This window comes from Haliotis rufescens, unplaced genomic scaffold (genome assembly GCF_023055435.1).
Source record: "Haliotis rufescens isolate VD_foot unplaced genomic scaffold, xgHalRufe1.0.p SCAF_2, whole genome shotgun sequence".
NCBI classification, from domain to species: Eukaryota; Metazoa; Mollusca; class Gastropoda; order Lepetellida; family Haliotidae; genus Haliotis; species Haliotis rufescens.
In genome coordinates, this window is record NW_025963890.1 from 26,001,170 (window position 1) to 26,024,548 (window position 23,379).

Genomic DNA, 23,379 nt, shown 5'->3' on the forward strand with positions numbered 1-23,379 from the left:
ATTATTTACAGCTAACAGCAATATAGTGCAAATATTATGTTCAATAAAAGAAAACGTTGATAGATCTATAACACACTTTTTGTACTAATAAACAAACTGTGGACTTTTAAGACATTTTCGCTTATTGTAATAACATCTAGCTAACAAATCATGTCTATCTCTGAAATCCACAAGCATAGTTGCTGTCAAACCTAAAAAACATATTCAGGGAGGTCAGTTTTGACTTGCCAAGCACCTTAAGGTGAGTTTATTTTTAAACTGTCAAAAGCGATTGTCCATTCAATACTAGCATATGGCTGGAAGCTGTTTCTCGGACTGTTATGAGTTATGATGTATTTTATGATATTACTGGGGAATGTTCAAATTAGTTACTGACATTTAATCCAACGTTCTAACTGTCAACTGTCTCAACAGGACCATAGGTTTGGTTATATATCTCCTCCCTGTTTCTATGTCTTAAGTTGTTAATCGGTAACTGCGGTCCAAATGTATCAACTTATTCATCTATTGTTGCAAACTTGACTGATTTAAACATATCTAATTGATCATGAACTACTCAGTCAGTCAAGCACCTGTATCAGAAATGTAAAACCAGCCATGTTTCATGTAGTCCCAATATCACTGAAAAATGCCGATGAAACGTGACATATAAATTTACTCACAGACAATATATTTTTCGTGAGAGTGAAGCACAATTTTATTAAAGTTTTATTAACAATTTCATAAACTATAATAATATTAATATTAAAATTCATCATCACTTGCCAAGTTTATGAACATGTCCCAATTTGGGAGATGTCACATATAAACAAGGATTCGAACTAAGTTTGATCGTCTTTGACACTGAGGTTTATCCCCACTTTGCCAGCAAACTGCAGAAGATTAACAGTGAGTGAGCATCGTTTCTATGTTTATACAAGAAAAGATGTTATGCCAAAAACGCTCACAGTAGTTAGTGAGTAAAATCACGACCTGTCATGACCTGGTTGAGTGACTTCCTCCAATCAACGTGAAAGGATTACCCACAGAGAAAGAAAGGATTAAAGTCACCCATAAATCTTATCCTAACGTAGTACTCCAACTTCTAAATGCCTCTCAAAGAAGGATTAAAATCCTAAATATATCCTATCTACGTGGTATAGGTACTCACAACCTCTAATAATAAACTGTTACGTTTGGTATCCCCAACAATACTCACTATGGTCATTGGGCAAATGTAAAAATCACAAACCCTAACAAGATTCTGTCTACATGGTCACACCCGGTGATTGTGAAGATCTCAAATTCTATCAACAGTCAGACAGCATGGCTGTTCATATTCATTTACAACATCCTCTTATAATTAGTATAAAAGTGTCCCACACAAAACCTTCTTTTATTTATTCTTTCAAAATACAAAACAGAAAGTGGGGTGTGGGGAAATGGGACATATTCCTACGTGAAATAATGATACATTAGTAGTGGTGACGGCTATATCATAATTGTACTGTCTAAAGCATAAATTTGGCGAACGAAAAACGTTATATTTGCAATCAAATGGAATGACTCGTGTGGGCAAATGAATATGTTCGCAATCCACAAACAATCATTTTATTAATGGCGAACATTTACCAACCCGCGACAATCGTGTCAACACGGGGGTTCCCCTAGCAATAAACTCGCAACTAAATTCACTACTGTTCTACTGTCGGCTAGCCACAATGGCTAGACGGGACCCTAGTGGAATGGTTCATGCCATAAAAGTCTGACAACCGAACACTAATTAAGACGGGCCGACCTTGTATTTACGGTCTGGTGAACACAGCTCAATGGCCGCTCATTAACTCAAATTTCACATCTCACTGTTTTGTTTTATCTCACTATTCATTTGATAATTTTGTCAACTTCAACTGGAACCCGGTCCCGGGTTGCACACGCGCTGCACACCCGTTGCACACCCGTGTGCAACGGGTGCTCACCCCGTGTGCAACCCGTTGAGCACCCGTGTCACATGCGTGTTACACGCGTTCTGAACGCGTGTTAGGGGAATGAACTTTTAGGCAGTAGTGTATAAGGGGAAGGGGTTATGTTACTATGCACTTGCCTCCATGTGCTCATATGCAATCAGTGATAAAACATGGACAAAGTCATTGCGTTTCCATGTACATCGTTCATTGAACAAAACCATAATTTGATACGGTATTTTCTTACAATAGCCTTACTTTGAAAACTCTGTCTTTCGGGTGAGAATTAAATGCATGTGTATACTACTTTCTACCATTGAATTGTAACACATTTGGCACTCCAATTGGGAGTAATTTAAGAGCAATTAGTATTCAAATCCATTAAATATATTAAAATGTATGTCTGTACAAAACATAGCTCAGGACCGAAAAAGATCAGTCAGTCAAGAGAGCACTGTGAGTATCACATTGTAGTTGTTATAATATATCAGGGCATGAAATCAAGTCTGACTAGCTTTTATTCTGTGGAATGAACTTTCGTCCAATTAACAGTAACAACGCAGATACATCAAACATGCACGTTTTCATGAAAGTAATATGTGACACCATAGCTAAGAGGTTTGTGTTCTTTCCACAAAAGAGTGAGTTTAGTTTTTTGGTTCATACACGGGTGCTTTCTTAGGAAGTCTGTTTATCAACACAAGTTTCATCACACCATTATCAGCATTCAATACCAATATACCATGAAAACCAGCCCTGTTATATACCCACAATTCTACCCTCTATTTCGTAAACCACACACCAGTTTGATCATGCATATAGTTGTCTTTCCCTTTCCAACCCGTTGAAGACACACTCAAAATTATACCAAAACACATACTCTACACAAACATGGATCATTTATGGGTGTAAGAAGGACATCGTGGGATTTGCTGAGATTGTGGACTACAAAGCGTGCAAAATACAATCACATACATTGGAAGTATGAATGAATGGATTTCATAAATACTCGGTATATATTCCAGATGAAAACCCACTGGAAGTAGATTCGGTATTTTAAGTCGAATGCGTTAATGGCATAAGATTCATATTTGTCATTTCTTTACGTACTTGAAACACTACTTTCAAAGTTGGTTTTGCAGTCGGATTTATCTATGAAATCTACCTCGTGCATTTGCGCTTCCCAGACAGGGAGAATATTGTATATTAGGGCGACGACTTTGGACCATTATCATAAACACCAAGCAAACCTCTGGTTATCTTTCATAATTTAGGTTATGTATGAGGGATAACCAAACAAAGACGGACACCATGAGTCAAACACTTTCAACAGATTCATATCGTCAACATTGTGTTGCATGTTTGGCTTCAGGATAAAGAATAAAAGGAGTAAATGGCATTTCTTACCAAAGGATGACTACACTTTCAAACATATCCAAGTCATTCGCACATCATTTTTCACTTTTACACTATCCTACATGGTCCCTTAGAGTGATAAAGATGTTACGTGTGAATCAAATAATACCATATGCTATTATAACAGCAGTAACAAGGAGGAGATGCAGGTATAAGGGGAAGGGGTTATGTTACTATGCACTTGCCTCCATGTGCTCATATGCATTCAGTGATAAAACATGGACAAAGTCATTGCGTTTCCATGTACATCGTTCATTGAACAAAACCATAATTTGATACGGTATTTTCTTACAATAGCCTTACTTTGAAAACTCTATCTTTCGGGTGAGAATTAAATGCATGTGTATACTACTTTCTACCATTGAATTGTAACACATTTGGCACTCCAATTGGGAGTAATTTAAGAGCAATTAGTATTCAAATCCATTAAATATATTAAAATGTATGTCTGTACAAAACATAGCTCAGGACCGAAAAAGATCAGTCAGTCAAGAGAGCACTGTGAGTATCACATTGTAGTTGTTATAATATATCAGGGCATGAAATCAAGTCTGACTAGCTTTTATTCTGTGGAATGAACTTTCGTCCAATTAACAGTAACAACGCAGATACATCAAACATGCACGTTTTCATGAAAGTAATATGTGACACCATAGCTAAGAGGTTTGTGTTCTTTCCACAAAAGAGTGAGTTTAGTTTTTTGGTTCATACACGGGTGCTTTCTTAGGAAGTCTGTTTATCAACACAAGTTTCATCACACCATTATCAGCATTCAATACCAATATACCATGAAAACCAGCCCTGTTATATACACACAATTCTACCCTCTATTTCGTAAACCACACACCAGTTTGATCATGCATATAGTTGTCTTTCCCTTTCCAACCCGTTGAAGACACACTCAAAATTATACCAAAACACATACTCTACACAAACATGGATCATTTATGGGTGTAAGAAGGACATCGTGGGATTTGCTGAGATTGTGGACTACAAAGCGTGCAAAATACAATCACATACATTGGAAGTATGAATGAATGGATTTCATAAATACTCGGTATATATTCCAGATGAAAACCCACTGGAAGTAGATTCGGTATTTTAAGTCGAATGCGTTAATGGCATAAGATTCATATTTGTCATTTCTTTACGTACTTGAAACACTACTTTCAAAGTTGGTTTTGCAGTCGGATTTATCTATGAAATCTACCTCGTGCATTTGCGCTTCCCAGACAGGGAGAATATTGTATATTAGGGCGACGACTTTGGACCATTATCATAAACACCAAGCAAACCTCTGGTTATCTTTCATAATTTAGGTTATGTATGAGGGATAACCAAACAAAGACGGACACCATGAGTCAAACACTTTCAACAGATTCATATCGTCAACATTGTGTTGCATGTTTGGCTTCAGGATAAAGAATAAAAGGAGTAAATGGCATTTCTTACCAAAGGATGACTACACTTTCAAACATATCCAAGTCATTCGCACATCATTTTTCACTTTTACACTATCCTACATGGTCCCTTAGAGTGATAAAGATGTTACGTGTGAATCAAATTAGACCATATGCTATTATAACAGCAGTAACAAGGAGGAGATGCAGGTATAGGGGAAGGGGTTATGTTACTATGCACTTGCCTCCATGTGCTCATATGCAATCAGTGACAAAACATGGTCAAAGTCATTGCGTTTCCATGTATATCGTTCATTGAACAAAACCATAATTTGATACGGTATTTTCTTACAATAGCTTTACTTTGAAAACTCTATCTTTCGGTAGGGAATTAAATGCATGTGTATACTACTTTCTACCATTGAATTGTAACACATTTGTCACTCCAATTCAGTCAAGAGAGCATTGTGAGTATCACATCGTAGTTGTTCTAATACATCAGGGCATGAAATCAAGTCTGATTAACTTTTACTCTGTGAAATGAACTCTGTGGAATGAACTTTCGTACTCTACATACACATTGTTCATTTATGGGTGTAAGACTGAATTGCGGGGTTTGGGTCAGATTGTAGCCATCAAAGCGTGAAAAATACAAGAATATACATTGGAATTATGAATAAATGGTTTTCTTTTATTTTAAATACCAGTTGAAAACACATTGTCGGCATTATAAGTCGATTGTGTCAACGTTAATAGCATAAGATTATATTTGCCATTTCTCTAAGTGGCTGAAACAAGCATTTCAAAGTTGGTTTTGCTCTCAGATTTATTCTATGAAATCGACATCGGGCATTTGCGCTCAATGCATGCGCAAATCAGTTTTTCACTTTTACACTATCCTATTTGGCCATTAGTAGAGATACACATGTAACGTGGAAATTCTATTAAAAGAAGTGCTACTATAACAGCAATAACAAGGAGATGAAGGTACAATTATAAGGGGAAGTGGTAGTATTACTATGAACTTCCTTTCAATATACCTTTGCATTCAGTGATAAAACATTTCAAAGTCATTGCTTTTCCATGTACCAGGGACATGTTCATTGAACAAAACCATAATTTGAAACGGTAGTTTGTTGGATTAGCGTTAGTTTGAAAACTCTATATTTTGGGTTGGAATTGAATACACCTTTCTCATACTTTCTACAATTGAATTAGGACACATTTGTCACTACAATTCGGATTAAATTAAGAGTATTAGTATTCAAGTCCATTAAATATACTTGAAATGTATGTGTGTTCAAGGGATATCTCAGGGCCAGAAAAAGATCAGTCAAGAGAATATTGTGACAATCACATTGGAGTTGTTCGTTCTAATATATCACGGTATATCATGTATGAATAGCTTTTCTTCTATGTATTGGAGTTTCGTCAAATAAACAGCAGCAACATAAATACATCAAACATGCACATTTTCAAGATAGTAATGTGATATCATAGTTAAGACGCTGGTGTTGTTTCCACAAAAGAGTGAGTTAGTTAGTTGCATTTTAAATGTGTGCTTTCTTAAGAAGTGTGGTTATCAACAAATGTTACATCACACCATTATCAGCACTCCCCAAGATTACCATGAAAGCCAACCCTGTTATAAACACACAATTCTACCCTGTAGTTCGCAAACGACGTACTAGTTTGAATGCAAATAATTGTCTTCAACTTTCCAAACCATACAAGACATGCACAAGATTATATCAAAACGCAAGACTCTACATATACATGGATAATTTTTTTAGTATAAGACGGAGATTGTATTGTTTTGATCAGATTATTGAGGACAAAGCGAGCTTAATACAAGCCTATACATTCAGAGGATGAATGTACAATAACAGCAGTAACAAGAAGTGAGTGAGTATTTATTAACGCCGCTTTTAGCAATATTCCAGCAATATCACGGCGGAGGACACCAGAAATGGGCTTCACACATTATACCCATGTCGGGAATCGAACCGGGTCTTCGGCGTGACGAGCGAACGCTTTAACCACTAGGCTACCCGACCGCCCCCAGGAACAAGGAGATTTAGGTACGTCCGACACCTGCTCTTTTAGACAATAACTTGATACAGTATTTTGTTAGTTTTAGTTTCATAGCTCTATATTTCGGGTGTGTATGTGCATCTTACTTTCTAGAGTGAATTATGAGTTATCTGTCAGAACAGAGCAATAAATAGGCAAGTAGCTTAAATATGCTTAAAATGTATGTCTGTGCAAAGGATAGCTCAAGGCCGCAAAAGATCAGTCAAGAGAGGATTGTATCACATTGTAGTTCTTATACATTAGGGCACGGCATCATGTCAAAATAGCTTTTCCTCCATTGGTGGATTTTCGTAAATAAACAGTAAACACGAAAAACATCAAACATACACATTTTCACAGGCGGTGATCTATGACCATAGCCGAGAGATTGGTGTTATTTCTTCATGTACATGTCAAGTGTGTTTAGTTTTATGTCTTATAAATATGTGCTTACTCAGAAAGTGCATCATACCATTCCTTAATGTTATCACGAAAACATGTTAAATATACGCAATTCTACCCTTTATTTCGCAAACTACTTACTACTTTGAACTTGCAACTAATTGTCAGCCATTTCCCACTGATTAAAGACAAAACAAAAACCATACTAACACACAGACAAACAGGTAGTTCTGATATTGTTCATTACAAATATAGCCATTATGTGCAAAGCCAAAGTCTAGATATTACCGGCTTGAAATGTAAACTATCGAGACGGATATTGTCACATTACTATACAATGCTTTGATAAGCAACAGCAACTTTTGGATTTTCTTGAAAATACAGGACTCAAAGCTCTGTTAAATATTTCATTATTCATGTTATATATGCGAGATAAGCAAATAAACACGGACATCAAGAGAAATTTTTTTTAACAGATTGATATCGTATGCAAGTACATTAGTTCTGCTGTCTTTCTACCTAAAAAATGTATGCCCCGTCTACCGATAAGACAGTGTATGCAACGTAAACAATACAAGTCCTGTACAGTTGTAAAGCTATTGCAAGCTGCCATGGGTATACAATGAGTAGAAGCTGTCGGAAGCTAGTATGAGTTTTCAATGAGTAGAAATCGCAACATGATAAACCATCAACTTTCGAACACATCTATTAAAGACGCATTGGTATTCATTCAAATATTGCTGTATGAACCTTGTCGGCCGCAAGCTGGGACTAATCTGAAATTGTAACATGAAATTGTTTTAAGTCAAGAAATGTTTGAACATGTAGGTAGGACATGGCAAGCTCCATTCCTGATTGTTTACAAGGATTAGCGCGAGATGGTTTGTATGATTCGTTCCCTTCCGTCTTGTTTGAACTCTTTATATTATATACTAGTATATGTTCATGCGACAATAATACAAATTCCCATTAGTCATTGACCTCCTTGTTAACTACATGTATGTTGCGGGATTACAAATTGTGATGGATACAATTATGCCCTCATGTATAACCAGATGATACTGCGAAACTGCTGCAGCGTGTACATGGCTTCTGTCCGAAAACTATGGGATGAGCTACACAGCTACTGTCGTTTAAGGGTAAACGTTGCGGAAAGATAACACGGTCTATTCACATGGACTACTAGTTAAGATCCTGGGTTCGACAAAACTTGGTCCACGGTACATTTGTGATAAACTATGGCGACCCCAAATCCCCTCCTTTCGCTAATGTTTCAATGTCTCATACCCAAACACCCCAAATAAATAAAAATAAATGACCAGTCCATCTGCCATTTGACAACTGACATACAGATACCAACGGGTTTTAACGTCCATAATTAGACTTCAGACAGTTGTTTGAATGGTAACATGTTATGAGTAAGCTTGTAACGTGCAAGTCGAACTGCCACTGCGGGAAAGAAGGCATGTGTTTATGTGCGCTGCGCATATAATGTTGACACGTGGTACATGCATGGCTCTTGTCGGGCTGTTATGCTGTCATGGACACCTGCGTGACCCATCTGCATAATGATATCATATATCTGAGAGCACGTGAGTAAATCATCCAGTACGTGACCCAGGCGCATACAGCGAGAGAGTAAATCAATGGGTTCCAGTACGTGAACCAGCTGCTGTTCAGCGGAAAGGACATTAATTCACAAATTGTTCGATACCAAGCTAAATAGAAGTGTAACCATACGATGAACGAACGCGTTTGAGTCAAGAACGAATGCGTGTAGTGTGAAAGAAACCAAGAACATGTACAAGAGCGTTGGTCGATGACAGGTGGAGTGTGTTGTCTATATCTTCAGAGTGGCCTTGAACCTTACCACACTCTAGAGGAGTGCAGGGGTATCTACCTTGACTGATCACTGCCGTGTGTACGTGATGACAGAAACATTAGTCCGGTAGATGTCCTTCAGGTGGAAATAAAAATCAATTTTATCATGACCAATATTATTAGAAATAACATTATCATTATGTTATATTTTCATTGATATAATCATTTACGTTATCTCGTAGAAAATAAATTAAAGTTATGAAACTGTTGATTTATGAACATGTGTGGTACATAATTCGTAGGATATAGAGGATCTGTACCATGGCAATACAATTACTTGTGTTGAACACATAAGACCAACTGTGCACTATACTACTTTTGTATAGTATCACCTTACCAATAACCAATTTTATTGACACGATATGTCGACGTGAACTAGATCGGCTGAAGGTGCATATTCAACTCTATAGCCTAGATGACTTCAATATCATAGCTCATCGGGGCTTGCACTGTGTAAACTGCTGCTTTCTCTAAGGTATTAGCGTCTATAGTTAGCATGACGTGGCGAGGACATGGGGGCTGTAACAGAAGTAAAACCCACATAATACACGTCATTTGACACAATACCTGTTGCAATAGATAAAACATACATATGCTAACGTGCAAATGTGCCCATGGCACAGACATGTGAATAACAAAAGCTGTCACCTGAGAAACAGTTACCTTCGTCCTGATAGGGCTATCAACTGATAACATTGATCAGTTCGGAGTGACAACATAGACAAATGTAAAAGACAAAATAGCCTCTGAAACTGCCACGAAGTGTGGTCTCCACACTGAACACAATTAATATGACAGATAATGTCGTTGTGTAATAACCTAAACTACGAAATGAACAATAAACATATTGCCTCTGAAACATATATTGATAACATTCTGATGAAATGACATCGAAACATAATCATCATATGACAAAAACATCTATTTGGAAACTATTCAAAATCCAAAACAAATCTACCAGATAACGCACAGGTTAATTCTTCTCTCGATTTCAAAACACTGGTTTTCAGGTGACCTACTTTGTCGATAAAATTCTTTAAATTCTTTATATCCAATGAGACTGTACTATAAGTCTACTTCCGTGGCTAAAAATCCTCGAGTCAACAAACACCATTGTTGAAGTGGCTAATTCCCAAAATGAATTGTTAACAAATTGTCTTATAGCAAATGATAATGGAAATGTGTGTGAATGAAGAAGGTGTATCAGCTTACCTTGTTGTCGCCAACGCCGTGTCTGCATCGCGAGAGAGAGGAGAGCGGGACAGGCCGCCTCCCCCTCCTCCTCCTCGGCTCACCATGCAACGTGTGGGCACTGCCACCTGCTTATATACAGCCCCCACTGTGAACGTCCTGACTACGTGGCGGGGCTTGCCCAATCGCAATGCTACGTAAACACTACGTTGTTAAGCTGAAGTCAATGTCTAAAATTAGCCTGGAAAAAATCCATTCATAGAATGCTACGTTTTGGCGACGGTGTTGTAGTTAAAATCCCACAAATATTGAATTTGTTTACACACTGAGAAATGTTGTAAATTGCGATTTTCATAATAAAACCGAGAAGCATTTGTCACCATGTATTGTCAGACATCCTACCGTATGAAGTATGTTATCGGAGGTAAAACACAATTGCAATGCGCCAAAACGCAACCAAACACAACACGTTCTCATGCCGATGACTGTGGGGTTATTTCTTGTTGTTACAACGGCGTAAATATTGTCTGCAGTTGATGAGTATATGGTCTGTTTAGGGACTGGTCGCTGATTATAGGGGAGCAGGGAGGCGAGATTGGAGGGCATGAATTGTGACAGTTCTATTTTTTTCAATTAATAAAATTATAAATTTGTATATTATTTAGAAACTGCTCAATTATTTTAGGAGGGGGTCATCAAAACATGTTACTTGTATTTGGGGAGGAGGGGTGGGGGCAAAATATCCTACAATCCTGAGGCCATTACGAGGAGAACGATATATGATCTCCACGTCACAGCACACATTCATCCTACACAATGGACCTGGTTTGCGAGGAGATCATGGGGGATTAAAGGTTGCATAATGGCCGGGGAAATCGACACCGACATATGCTCTGACATGGACTTCGACCTCACAATAGTCAAACCAAATACAGTAGCCATGGTAACATCACTTCAATTGGATCTACTCATAACATAGGCAGTTCTAGTAATTTATACGGGATAAACAGATTTGTCATTGCAATGTGAGTACTTAAATACACAACCTCTAATCACAAATTTACCAATAGAGACTGGCAGAAGGCGTGGTCTGCCCCTTGAGAGCTGAAGATGAATCATCCATCTGTTTAAATGTCCATATAATTAGCTGTCTTTACTTGGCAAAGCGTATTTAAATTTTAACCATTTATGCCCTACGTCCTAAATTTATGTCGATTATTCCCAGTACTGTTAACAAAATCAATGTTATATATCATACCAGTATCTATGCGTCTGTCCACCACCTGTAAACAACTGTAAATTTTCTGTAGCATATGCTGTTGTAGCAAGGTGGGTGGTTTCGAGAATACATCGGCTTGACTCATACAGTACAACAGCATATATGACGTGACCGGGTCAACCCTCGCAAATACTGGACAGGCAACAAATCTCTGTCCAGGTCACGGAAAGGTGACCTGTTGCAGTGGAAGGAAGGGCATCTGCACCCATAATACATACAAATTCTATAACATCTCGTGTCAGTGGCTATATTCTATTGTGCAGTAGATGGGGTTACTGTCAAGACGGATCATTGCCGGGCACCATAGTTCAACCAGGAAACCACGGAAAAACCGCAGTTTTCGATTTCATCAACTTACTACCGGGTTGGAGAAGTATGTGACAGTTCATCAGTATTCTTAGCTGTGCGTTCATTGAAAGTGGGATATATACACCGCCTTGTGTTCATTAGGTGTAGCAATGTCAGATATATATAAGTCACGTGTATGTTCGTATTACCCGGATTAAACGGGGTGTTCTTGCATTCTTTCTGTTTGATACTGTGACCTTCTCGAATAGGCGTATCCTGTTTTGTGGATTTGTTCAATTCTGGCGTATTTAGTGAAACTTAATTTTACTCCCGAAGCCTGCGTACACAATGTCAAGAATAACTGTGAATGAACACCTGGATCACACTATCGTGAGGGATATACCATACCAAAACTACCACAAACATCAAGATAAATACTGTCTTGATCTGTTTCTGCCCCGTACTTTCTTCTGTCCCAGTAAAGACCAGATCCAAAAGATTTTTTCTACAGGATACCCAATTCACCATAGACAGGGTGTCACCAACGATTCTTGTTCTCTACCGGAACCAACATCACCGTTGTGTCACGGCCAGGTAGCACCTACGTTTAGTGATGGCAAAGCCTGGCCCCGTCCCCCGCCAGTGGTTCTGTTTGTGCATGGTGGTGGATGGCAGAGGGGATGCCGCCGTGCCTGGACTTACTTTGGGGGCAGCATCAACCTTCTGTTGTGTTTCACCACGTGGTTCTTCGGTCTTTACCACAATGTTGGGGCGAGTCTGGCGTGTCGCGGGGTGGCCTGTGCAGTCATCTCCTACCCACTGACCCGTCCCGCGATGCCCTGGGTTATACTAGACGTCATCGTGTCGTACACTGGCAGTGCAATCTTTTCTTTCATAGTGTACCAACTGATATCCACATCTTGCTTTATTAGTCACGAGATATACTCATTCCTCATGCAATGCGAAAATGTCTTGATGTTTGACGCTGAGTGTTTGGAAAGAACAAACTGTGTATTCAACGTGCCCCTGTCATCTGTGTTCATTTTCACCAATTATTTGACCTTATTAGCAATGTTAATATGCAGTTGTAACAACCCTTTAAAAGACATACCTCCACTAGGAGCACGCTTGCTCTGGACTACAGTCTGTTTCCTTCTTGCACACCTGTCTTCCGCGGTGGGCAGTGAAACTGCTGTCTACACATATCTTTGTACTTTGTTGTTATGCGTCAGTATCCAGCTTCACAGTGCCAGGCAGTGGCAGTCTGTCTCCAACTCGCAGCAGATCCGAGCTATAACTACAGCCATGAAATGGATCAAAAACTGTAGTGAACGGACGTCGTACTTCGACTCAACATCGTTATTTCTGATGGGCCACTCAGCGGGTGGTCAACTGGTTTCTCAACTAGCCCTTGACAAACACCAGCTTGATGACGGCGGATGCTCGTCTCATGACATCAAGGTAATACTACAACACAATACAGGTAGCCATACTCCTGAAAATTCCGAAAATAAACAATGAAATCATTGGTAAAATGAACATTTAACATGTTTAATTTAATCACGGACGTATATACAATCTTTGCTTTAATATGAAGTTAATAATAACGCAAAAACACGTACGTATGTTTTGGCATTGTAAATCGCATAAATATCGGGTGAAAACTTTGTCCTTGCAGGGCGTAGTCTCCATCTCTGGAGTGTACGACTTACAGAAGCTATCATCTCCAGTCTTGAGGCGCCTCTATCTCCACCCCGCCTTTGGTCCTCACCCGGACAACTGGCTCCAGGCGTCGCCGCTTACTCTCATCTCACAACCAATCGACGGAAGGAGTTGTCCCCCCTTTCTGCTGCTGACTGCACAGATTGACGGGCATTTGAATAATGATGCCGACGAGTTCTATAAGAAGCTTAAATTGAGGAATGTTACCGTCATGAAGTATATTATTCCATCAACTATGCATTTAACCATTATGGCTTGTTTCTCAGTGTTTCAATCGTCTGTTTGTCAAAGATGTGTTGATTTCATCAAGGATAACGCCTCATAGAGACCTATTTCATTTAGAGCGGACCTCTTCTGTGTGAACAACTGAATCCGTGTGTATACTCCGATTAGAAACATGTTCATGAAACGAGCATATCAATCAGTGGCAGTATGTAACAGTAATCACTTTACTGTTATACCAGTATTTTCTACACACTGCCAGGGTACCTTGTTTCATTACGTCAAGTGAAACTGATCGGCCATTTCTATCAGGCGGTTATTGTAATTTCATACCTCTGACCAATCTGAATCGAGTAATTTCCAAGCTCATTGTAAATATTCATTTGATTAGCCTATTATTTTCACCCCTTCTGTCTGATAAGTTTAAATAAAGGTTCTAAAAAGCTACAAATTTGGAACATAATACCACTGTGGAAAATGACATCAAACGTTTGGGGGTTTCTTTTATTGAAATTAAAATCCAACTCTCAATGAGATTTTATGCAAAACTTTGTTGAATGGAGTTGAATCTTGAGATGCACCTTATCAATTATGCCTGAGGTGTGTTGGTATCACAGGTTGACATATATGGTCTGTATGGGAATATGTTACTCAGCACACTTATGTTCTCTCACTGCCTTGATGTTCACAGAAGTTATTGTATCTTGTCAATGTCTGGAAATAAATTCTGACATTTGGAGTTTCTATTCAAAATCATTGATAATTGAATTTGTTTGTTTGTTTGTTGTTTAACACAGCACTCGACGATATTCCAGCTATATGACAGTTTTCTGTAAATAATGGAGTCTGAACCAGACAATCCAGGGATTGATATCATGTGCCTTGATCCACACAATTTGGATACGATGACATGCATCCCATTGGTCGCCTCTTACGGCAAGCATAGTCGCCTGTTACGGCAAGCATGGGTTGCTGAAGACCTATTCTACCCTGGATCTTCACTGGTCTTGATACTAGTAATTGAAAAGGACTCATGAACACCAGAGTTCATTAACATACCTTATGTTCTATTATGAAATGAACTAAACAATTCAGACGTCATTGAAGTTTATCTGAAACACAAAATTGCTTCCAAGGAAGCATCCATTTGGGTGGAGTTTTTAGGACAAATTAGTTTGTTTCTAGCTATATTAAACACACTATTTATTTACTGAGCTACAGAAAACAAGTTATTCATTTTACTATTAACACAAATCTCTTGGGGTATTTTCAATCAAAGAATCTATTCATCTTTATCACCACTGCCATCAAACTATTCAGTTTGGGCATGTTTCTGAACAAACTATTCAGTTTGGGCATGTTTCTGAACAAACTATTCAGTTTGGGCATGTTTCTGAACAATCTATTCAGTAACTTTTAAAAGCATAGTCTGGAATGGAAGTCGCAACTTTGAAACTGGTACCCAAAGCTTAAGAAAGCTGCTTTCTAAGTGGCTAACGTCGACTTCCTGTTGGCCATTTCATTGGTAGGTAATAGTTCGCAAAAGGTTGTTCTGACGTGACCTGTAATGGGATGTCCTCATCGATAGCGAAAACTTGTATCTGATTTTAATAAGATTGAGGTAATCTAAGCATGTGATTTATCCTGTTTTCTTTATTTAAAGCTTTAATTGTTTATTGTTAAGCAAGTTTATCTCTGCAGCCGTTGTTATATGCAGCTACCAGCCAATTCGTCTCGCATCAAAACACAGGCTGTGTACTCGCGGGCAGATGACCACGGAGTACGCTGATCACTGTGTCGGATTAACGAGACTGATTAATGAGTGATTTTGGTAATTTCGTTGCAAATTAGGTGTGTTTCGGAGTCGGAGTGCGAGACTGTCGGATTAACGGGTCTAAATAGCACTGATTTAATCCCTTCCCATCATTAGTGCCGGATAAAGCCAATTGGCGGATTAACAAGACTTGACTGTATTCAGTTTTGGCATGTTACTGAACAAACTATTTAGTTTGGGCATGTTTCTGAACAAACTATTCAGTTTGCGCATGTTACTGAACAAACTATTCAGTGTGGGCATGTTACTGAACAAACTATTCAGTTTGGGCGTATTTCTGAACAAACTATTCAGTTTGGGCATATTTCTGAACAAATTGTTCATTTGAAGAATCTTATAATATCTTGAATTAAATCTAAAAGTGGTGAAATGTAATTTTTCCTAAGTCCTTTAAAACCCATTTCCCATCCATATTTCTGTACTATGGGAAATTGTCGATTCTGACTCATATTAAACATAAAAACTATCTTCACTCACTATGACCAATATCTCTGGTTCTCAGGTGACGATATTGTATCCTGCTTCATTCATACTAACAGCCCTAAAGAGGAGACATAACAAAACACACATTATACAGTTCAAATGTTTATTTCATTATTTACATCTTATCACAATCTTTCCATTCTTCATCCCTGTGTTAGAGACTTAGTGAACTGTTGAGGAACTCGACCTTCCAGCTGTTCTGGTGAAATTGTAAAGATTCTACACAACTGTATACTGCCTCTGACTTTGCCATTTTATCAGCAATACAAGCAGCAATGGTATGACCAACTTGCATCTTCCAGCCTTGAAATACATTCAAGCTGATAATTTCAGTCCTCTTATTTTATAGTTGCATACCAGAATAACGTACTCACTGAATCAGAAACAGCCGTAATTTCTATCTTTGAAAGATGCATAAACCTCCAGCAATGTGGACCGATTACACTGGGCTTTGAGATGTCCCTAAGGTGAGTGCGTGAGTATGGTTTTACACCGCTTTTAGCAATATTCCAGCAACATCATGGCAGGGGACAACAGAAAGGGCTTCACACATTGTACTCATGTAGGGAACCAAAACTGGGTCTTCAGCGTGACAAGCGAACGCTTTAACCACTAGGCTACCCGACCGCCCAAGAAGTCCCAAAGGAACATGAGTTGGAGCTGTATTTACCAGTACACTCAATAGCTTCATAAACTACTGGTAGACATAAAACATCTGCTTATAATAAAACGTTACTGATTAAAAATTATCCAATGTGTAAAAGGAAATATATGTACATCTTAAATAAAATACTTATATTAAAAGAGGATATAAAATGTGATCTGTTAGCTTAAAATGAAGCACTATTGCCCTCCACCTTCCAAGCACACTCAAGCACACACACAGTTTCATCATTAACCAAGAGACACCTAGATAAAAGTTGTGTGTTAGATCCACCTCTACTACCGAGACAGGACTGCATCCAACACAGTACAGTACCAGGTTCCCCATTCAGTAGGCTGGGGTTTGACGCTATTCTGTTTATTACACACATATCAAAGTAAACTTCTAAATACACACGACACAGTCAATTATCCTACACCAAAAGAACATACAGACTACAAGTTGTTATAGAATATAATACTGTGAACAGCAAAACAGGCAGTCATATTTGAATGGAAAACAATGCCCAATCTGAGAGTTGTGTGGCTGCACAGGCAACATCCCACTGCATGAAGCAGGGCATGATCTTGTCTAGCAGACACACATTTGGAGTGAGTTTGTTTTAATGCCAACCAGTATTCCTATTATATGACAGCATTTCAGCTTTATGTGGGAGGAAAGCCTGTAAGTGATCTAGGTCTCCAATGTTTACCACTTTTGGGAAATCCACGAGCACAGGTATGGTGCTGACAAACCTAGAAACATAATTGGGGTGAACTGGGATTCGAACCCACAATCATAGGTTAATTCTGTACTATCAAAGCATACACAACTGAAGTTTGGATTCATTTACGTCACATCAGTTCTCCCTGAGCATACAAGAACACAGAATGTTATGTAGGTTTGGTGCTTCATCTTACATTCAGTTTAATGTTTGTTGGATCCAGAACTGCCTATGTGACGGATTCACAACATGACAAAATGCTGTGAAGTAATCTCTGGTCAGGGTAATTCATTAAACATTATTAAAAGCAAACGAGAATGTGAAGGTGACCTGTAGTTTTCTTCAACAAGTAGATATGCCCAAACTTGCTTACTGTGTTACCTTCTTTACATTTTAATTCATGTGTGCAACATGCCAGAGGAGACATGTCACAAAGGTAGTCATTTCATCACCTACATAGATGCTTGACAGTAACAAGACCTTCACACCAGGAACCCTGATATGTGACACAAGCATATCAGCTGGTTTAGAAGCTTACACAAAAAAAATTATTGTGTTATTCGTGTTAGTTTGTATAGTCTAATCCCATGAGACTAATAGTATCACACTGTAAATAATAGCTGCATCTTGAAATCAGGAACTCATGCTCCAATACCTCGTCTGCAGGTGGATCAGGAAGCCAGTGCTGACTGTAGTGCAGTAGAGCTGGCACCATAAACACTGGACCTAAACCTGAACCTGGGCCATAGGCTGGAGGTTTGGGGACACCTGTGCCAAACAAATGTAAAACATCATAACAACTATCATCACAAAATCTGTCTTTGATTACATCAGCACCTGTATGCTGACACATCCCAAGTCTTCTCCATACAGTACCATACTCTACATGGTGCATCCTCATAACCTTTAATGTTAATTAACAGATAAACCATTTCTGTGAGTCGCCTCTATGTACTGACCTTGAACTCAGCCCCTGTTATCTCCACAATGTCCTCTACGGTCACACCATCAGCTATCTCGATCAGCGTCAACCCTTCCTCGGGACTCACTGTGAACACTCCCTGTTGGCACAGCACAGTGGGAGTAGCATAGGTTCTTAGGAGTTGCAAATGTTTGGGATCATATCACAAAATTTCACCTCCATAGGTTGGGCCCTAGCAGGGTCAAATTCTAAATAGGGACCTACAAACATAGTTATGTTATTCCATAAAACAAATTTATTTAGACCTGAATTTTGTAACAAATTTTAGAGAAGTGTAGAAGACATACAGATGAAGGGATAACAGATAACAGAAAGCTTCCATAAGCCTTCAGTTAAGGAGAGCTAAACATGTTGTCAAACAATGGTCAATTGCCATATCAAGGTCTTAGCTTGTTAACAAAACATGCTAATGAGGCAGGGTTTGAAGATGTTCATTAACCAGCATGAGAGTGAAGTAAGCACTACCTTCTCTGTGATGATCATGTCCACACACTGCTTGCCAGTCAGCGGAAGGCTGCACTCAGACAGGATCTTGTGCTTCCCACCCTACAATACAAACAGCTGACCATCACACACTTCTCTTGTCACTGACTTTTTGTTTTGAGTGCACTAGTCAGAGGCACAACACAGAAAATAAGCACCATTTCAATTCTAATTTTAAGAAAGAGATGGAATTTGTGTTTCATGTGTGTAATAGCATATGTAGTAAAATAGCTTAAATGCTTGTAATACTGTAGATCTCAAAAGTAGATCTAGGTCATGTTTCCATGGAGTAAAATAGGGTGGAAAAACCAGAAAGTAAAAGTGGACAGATATGGATGAGTGGGTAAAGAGACACATTACCTTTGCAGCATGTTCCATTGTGACAATGACCTTTGTCTTGTGGCTGGACACCAGGTCCATGGCACCACCCATCCCCTTCACCATCTTCCCCTGCAACAAAAGATAGCAGTTTCAAACAAATGTAATCCAGACATTGCAGTTGGACTCGCTAGCATTACTGTGGAACTCACCGGAATCATCCAGTTTGCTAGATCCCCACATCTGGATACCTGCATTGCTCCCAAGATGGTCAAGCTTACATGGCCCCTGTAAAATCAGCAAACATGTGCAAAGTACCTTCATATACCTAAGACATCATCCTATTGTTTTGACCTTTACTTTAGCCATCTTCCAGAGGCAAGGGAGTTAAACTGTAAAAGTCCAGTTTCCACCCTTGCCAAACTAGGCTGAAATTTCTGGGTTTGATCGCCACCAGTGGCTATAGGAGTTATGTCCCTTCTTTGTCCCTCCTATTGACCAATCAGATTACACCTCTGATATCACTTGTGTAACAGGACAGACTTTGGGCACATTTAGACACCTAATATTTTCATGACTTTGGATTGTGATTCTTTTATCAAAGAGATATTGATGCCGAAAATACTAAAGAATGTGTCTACAGTCCCTCCGTCTGTCCTTTATGACCTCAGTTCGTTGGATGTAGGGAGGTGATTCACGATAAAATATAATCAAGTTTCAACAGTTTATTACAGAAAATAAACAAAAACAAAAACAACTGTAACAAAATATAAATATGAACTCAACAACAATTACAAATCAGTCAATCCTATTCCTAACTAAAATTTACATTATTAAGCCAAAAATCCTACTTACTTATACTTTAAGAATAAAACTCAGAAGCAGCCTAAAGCAGACGAACAAACCCCTAACTAACCCACTTTAATAAATAATCACTAAAGCATCCTTAACACAGTCTACGAGGACAAACAAACCACCCTTCCAAACCTCCTAACACAATCAGTCAATGTAGCTACATCACATAGCTTACATTATTTCCTAATTAAATCCACCCGTCCAACCCACCTTTATAACAGTTTACCCATGAATTTTAAAGTTGCCAAATAATTTAGATCTTTATTGCCAAAAATCACTAGGGATTGGGGAATTGTTTGACCTCCGAACAAGGTAATTTGGTGTGGTCTTCCTCACCTGTATTGATCTTCCTGATGAGAGCATTCGCGCTAATCACTTATATACTCGCAAGGACTCGTAACCTCTGGGTCAACACGTCTAAACGGTGCAGCCACTGGCTAATCCAGTCTGTCACCAACCAATCGGGGCGCTCTTACCATACGACCAACGACTGAAAACACTAAATCGGCATGCAGCCGACAAACGCACGTGCCTGCATGTGGGGCAAGATCTGAAACGTGCTGTCCCAAAGCGAACTACATATCGGCAAGGAGCTATTAACCACGTAAATGCTACCATCTATCCTACATAATCAGAGGAAATTTCAATATTTCTACACTTGCATTTGCTTCAAACAAAATTGTGGCACCCAGTGAAGACAATCTGATCGATAAGCAAGATCTATATTGTAACAAAACTTACTTCGCTAGGTGCATCAAATCACGGGAGCACCTTGATTAAAAACATGAAAAGATTTGGAAAATATCTGTTGACGCTAAGATGAAGTACACATGCTTTGCAAATCCTGCAATCAACCGAAATCTGCATGGCATTTTACAAACCGGATGTTAATCTCATTACATTATTTTGATTGGACTATGCATAGACCCGTTAGTCCAGCCAAAATATAACGCCATAATTCAAGCCTATTTCTGTAAGGGTGGAAACTGGACTTTTAAAGTCAGTTAACTCCCTTGCCTCAGGAAGATGAACTTTATCATTGAACGCATTTGATGATTCAAAGTCAAATAATAAATTTTAAAACTTATTCTACCTCATACTCTGCATATCTTCTTCTTTGATCCTCTGTGGAAACATGCTTGAACCATGTATCCAGCTTCTAAAACAAAAACATTCCCCGAACACACCCCAACATCTCTATGGTTACACCCAGCAGCTGGGTCAATTAAGTGCTCCGTGCACGGCAAGTTTGCTTGAGCTGGCAACATGTATACCTCTCCCAACTCATTCTCTTTCTCATCACCACTGTGTGTTGACCAGTTTGACTACTTAGAGAAGATATTCGTTTACTTTTTGCCAGGTCTCTGAAATTAACACAGCAACACCGTGGGCAAAAAGGACAGACAACATCCCGCATGTTAAGAATGCCGATGCACATACTCTAGGTCGGACCGTCACTCCTTGTGCTGTGATAGTCGCTGAAGTGCTCGCTGCACTAACCTTGTGCAGAATGACATTCTATGTCAGATTCTGCTTTCCAGATCTATCTCAAGCGGTGTCGTAGGAGATTGTTTGACCGTCACCAAGACAAAGAAATCATCTAAGAAACCTAAAGCCAGGCCCTCAGCTCCATCAGAAGAACCCGTACTGTCAGTCACAGATGATATTATTTCTGATAGTTTCCTGAAGGACGATATCTCCAACCCAGACCTTTCGAATGTTCAACAATCTCGAATTCAAGCAGATGTTCGCTCTGTTCTACTGGCCACTCCCGCTCCCATTCAAGCGACCGATAGCGCTCCCGCCTTTATGATACCACGCTGGGAATTTACACTTTCTGTTCCTACAGCTGATCGTGAGAAGGACAATAGCTCTACTGTTTGTCCTTCAACTACCACCCATCTCAGGATCCTAGGCACAGGACGACACTGGATCGACAATCAGATTCCAATGACAATGATCGGTGCTCCGGCTCGTATGAGCGCACCTTTGGTCTCTAGCCCTCTGAAAGCTCTACCTATGGCAGGGATCAGTCCTCCAGTCGGTTATCAACATGGCGCTTACAACTATGGGAACTAGCTGAGATTCGATACCTACGCGGATCGCAGGCTGGGATGGGACGCTTACCCGGTTTATTGAGACTCTTACTACCAGCAACCTGGATACCCATACCCAGTAGATTTCCCCAACTACCGCAATACTACTGGCTACGTTCACTCTCCACTTTGCCATCCTCCTATGGAACTTCCTTTGACAACAACCCTCTCTATGCCTAAGGATTGTAGTTTGTCACCACATGGGGAATGGGAACGTCGAAGCTTTCCCGAAGCTGCTCTCATTCAGGTCAGAGATCACCGGATTGCATTCCCAGCAGTTTGGCTCCTCCGGAACCTTGTTGACCTATCTTGAGCAATAGTTAGGATCACCACGATCAACAGCAGATTATGGAACCCTGGTTCAACTCCTGTGATTTCTACTCCAACGTTCGGGTATCTTGTCGACATCCCAGCCTACAGATTCAGCTCCACTTCCAAATACCTCCCGCTAGGCCCCTCCTGGGTCAGGTGGTTCGGTCTCTGCATCAGGCGACCCTACCCTACCGGATCCACCAGCAGACAGTTCACACCTGCCTGTTACCCACCCAACATCATTCGTTACCATCCACCATGGTCCACAGTTTTGAACACAGAAGACCCTGAATCAGTCCTTCCACTTACGAGTTATAGATACATCGTACAACTTCAGCAGTGGATCGACTCACAGTGTTCGCGGTACCATCAGCCAGCTCATCCAATATTACGCTCCCTCCAAGCCCAGTATTATTAGACATTAACTCAAACCTTGATACGGCCATTGCATCGTTCTGTGTCTACGACTCTAAGTGACTCTTCATCCTTGAGGATAGTGGCACTCATGGAATGTCAGCTGCAGTTACTTCCTCCACAGTTTGACAGCACTGTCACAGAAGTGCTCGGTTTCATCCTTCCTGGTTGAAGATAGTGACCTCGCACACATGGATGCCATGGTACTCCGTACACTACTCCTCGTGTTTACCAATCTGTCAGCAACAGATTTGCTCTCTGCTTCTCTCTCCACTCACACACAAGGACGCCTTCATTCAAGGAGTGGTAACAAACTCACACAGATCCTGTACCTTCTCTCTCACCATTCTGGTTCCATGATAGCTCTTCGTTGCCATTGTGTTCTACAACATTGTACGTGGGACGATCAGTTCAAGGC

At 39.6% G+C, this 23,379-nt stretch overlaps 2 protein-coding genes and 1 long non-coding RNA gene across 4 annotated transcripts in view; 1 reads left to right on the forward strand and 2 right to left on the reverse strand.

Moving 5' to 3' along the window:
* Positions 1–2,107: 2,107 nt before the first annotated feature.
* LOC124120535 lies at positions 2,108–10,453 on the reverse strand. Of its 2 annotated transcripts, XR_006858846.2 has the most exons (4): positions 10,328–10,453; positions 9,453–9,634; positions 9,135–9,191; positions 2,108–8,010 (listed from the first exon to the last, which is right to left on the reverse strand). It is a non-coding gene; the product is annotated as an uncharacterized LOC124120535 (long non-coding RNA). The 2 variants fall into 2 exon arrangements; XR_006858845.2 differs by having other exon boundaries at positions 2,108–9,191.
* A 724-nt stretch (positions 10,454–11,177) lies between these two features.
* LOC124120540 lies at positions 11,178–14,533 on the forward strand. The gene is made up of 2 exons (XM_046483386.2): positions 11,178–13,334; positions 13,552–14,533. The coding sequence occupies exons 1-2, from the start codon at positions 12,222–12,224 to the stop codon at positions 13,918–13,920; spliced, it is 1,482 nt and encodes a 493-aa protein (XP_046339342.1). The 5' UTR covers positions 11,178–12,221; the 3' UTR covers positions 13,921–14,533.
* A 1,690-nt stretch (positions 14,534–16,223) lies between these two features.
* The window catches only part of LOC124120537 (succinyl-CoA:3-ketoacid coenzyme A transferase 1, mitochondrial-like), a 55,416-nt gene continuing 48,260 nt past the window's right edge, over positions 16,224–23,379 (reverse strand). Inside the window, exons 11-15 of the mRNA XM_046483376.1 lie at positions 19,497–19,572; positions 19,327–19,416; positions 18,949–19,029; positions 18,461–18,562; positions 16,224–18,269 (exon numbers count right to left, since the gene is read on the reverse strand). Coding sequence (XP_046339332.1) covers positions 18,228–18,269; positions 18,461–18,562; positions 18,949–19,029; positions 19,327–19,416; positions 19,497–19,572 — 391 coding nt within the window. The 3' untranslated portion in view covers positions 16,224–18,227. The remainder of the gene's footprint in view (positions 18,270–18,460; positions 18,563–18,948; positions 19,030–19,326; positions 19,417–19,496; positions 19,573–23,379) is intronic.

Excerpts from the sequence above, each read along its gene's own strand:
- LOC124120540 (XM_046483386.2), top strand. The coding sequence starts at position 12,222 with ATGTCAAGAATAACTGTGAATGAACACCTGGATCACACTATCGTGAGG. Across the intron at positions 13,335-13,551 it reads GCTCGTCTCATGACATCAAG|GGCGTAGTCTCCATCTCTGG; the intron begins GTAATACTACAA and ends TTGTCCTTGCAG.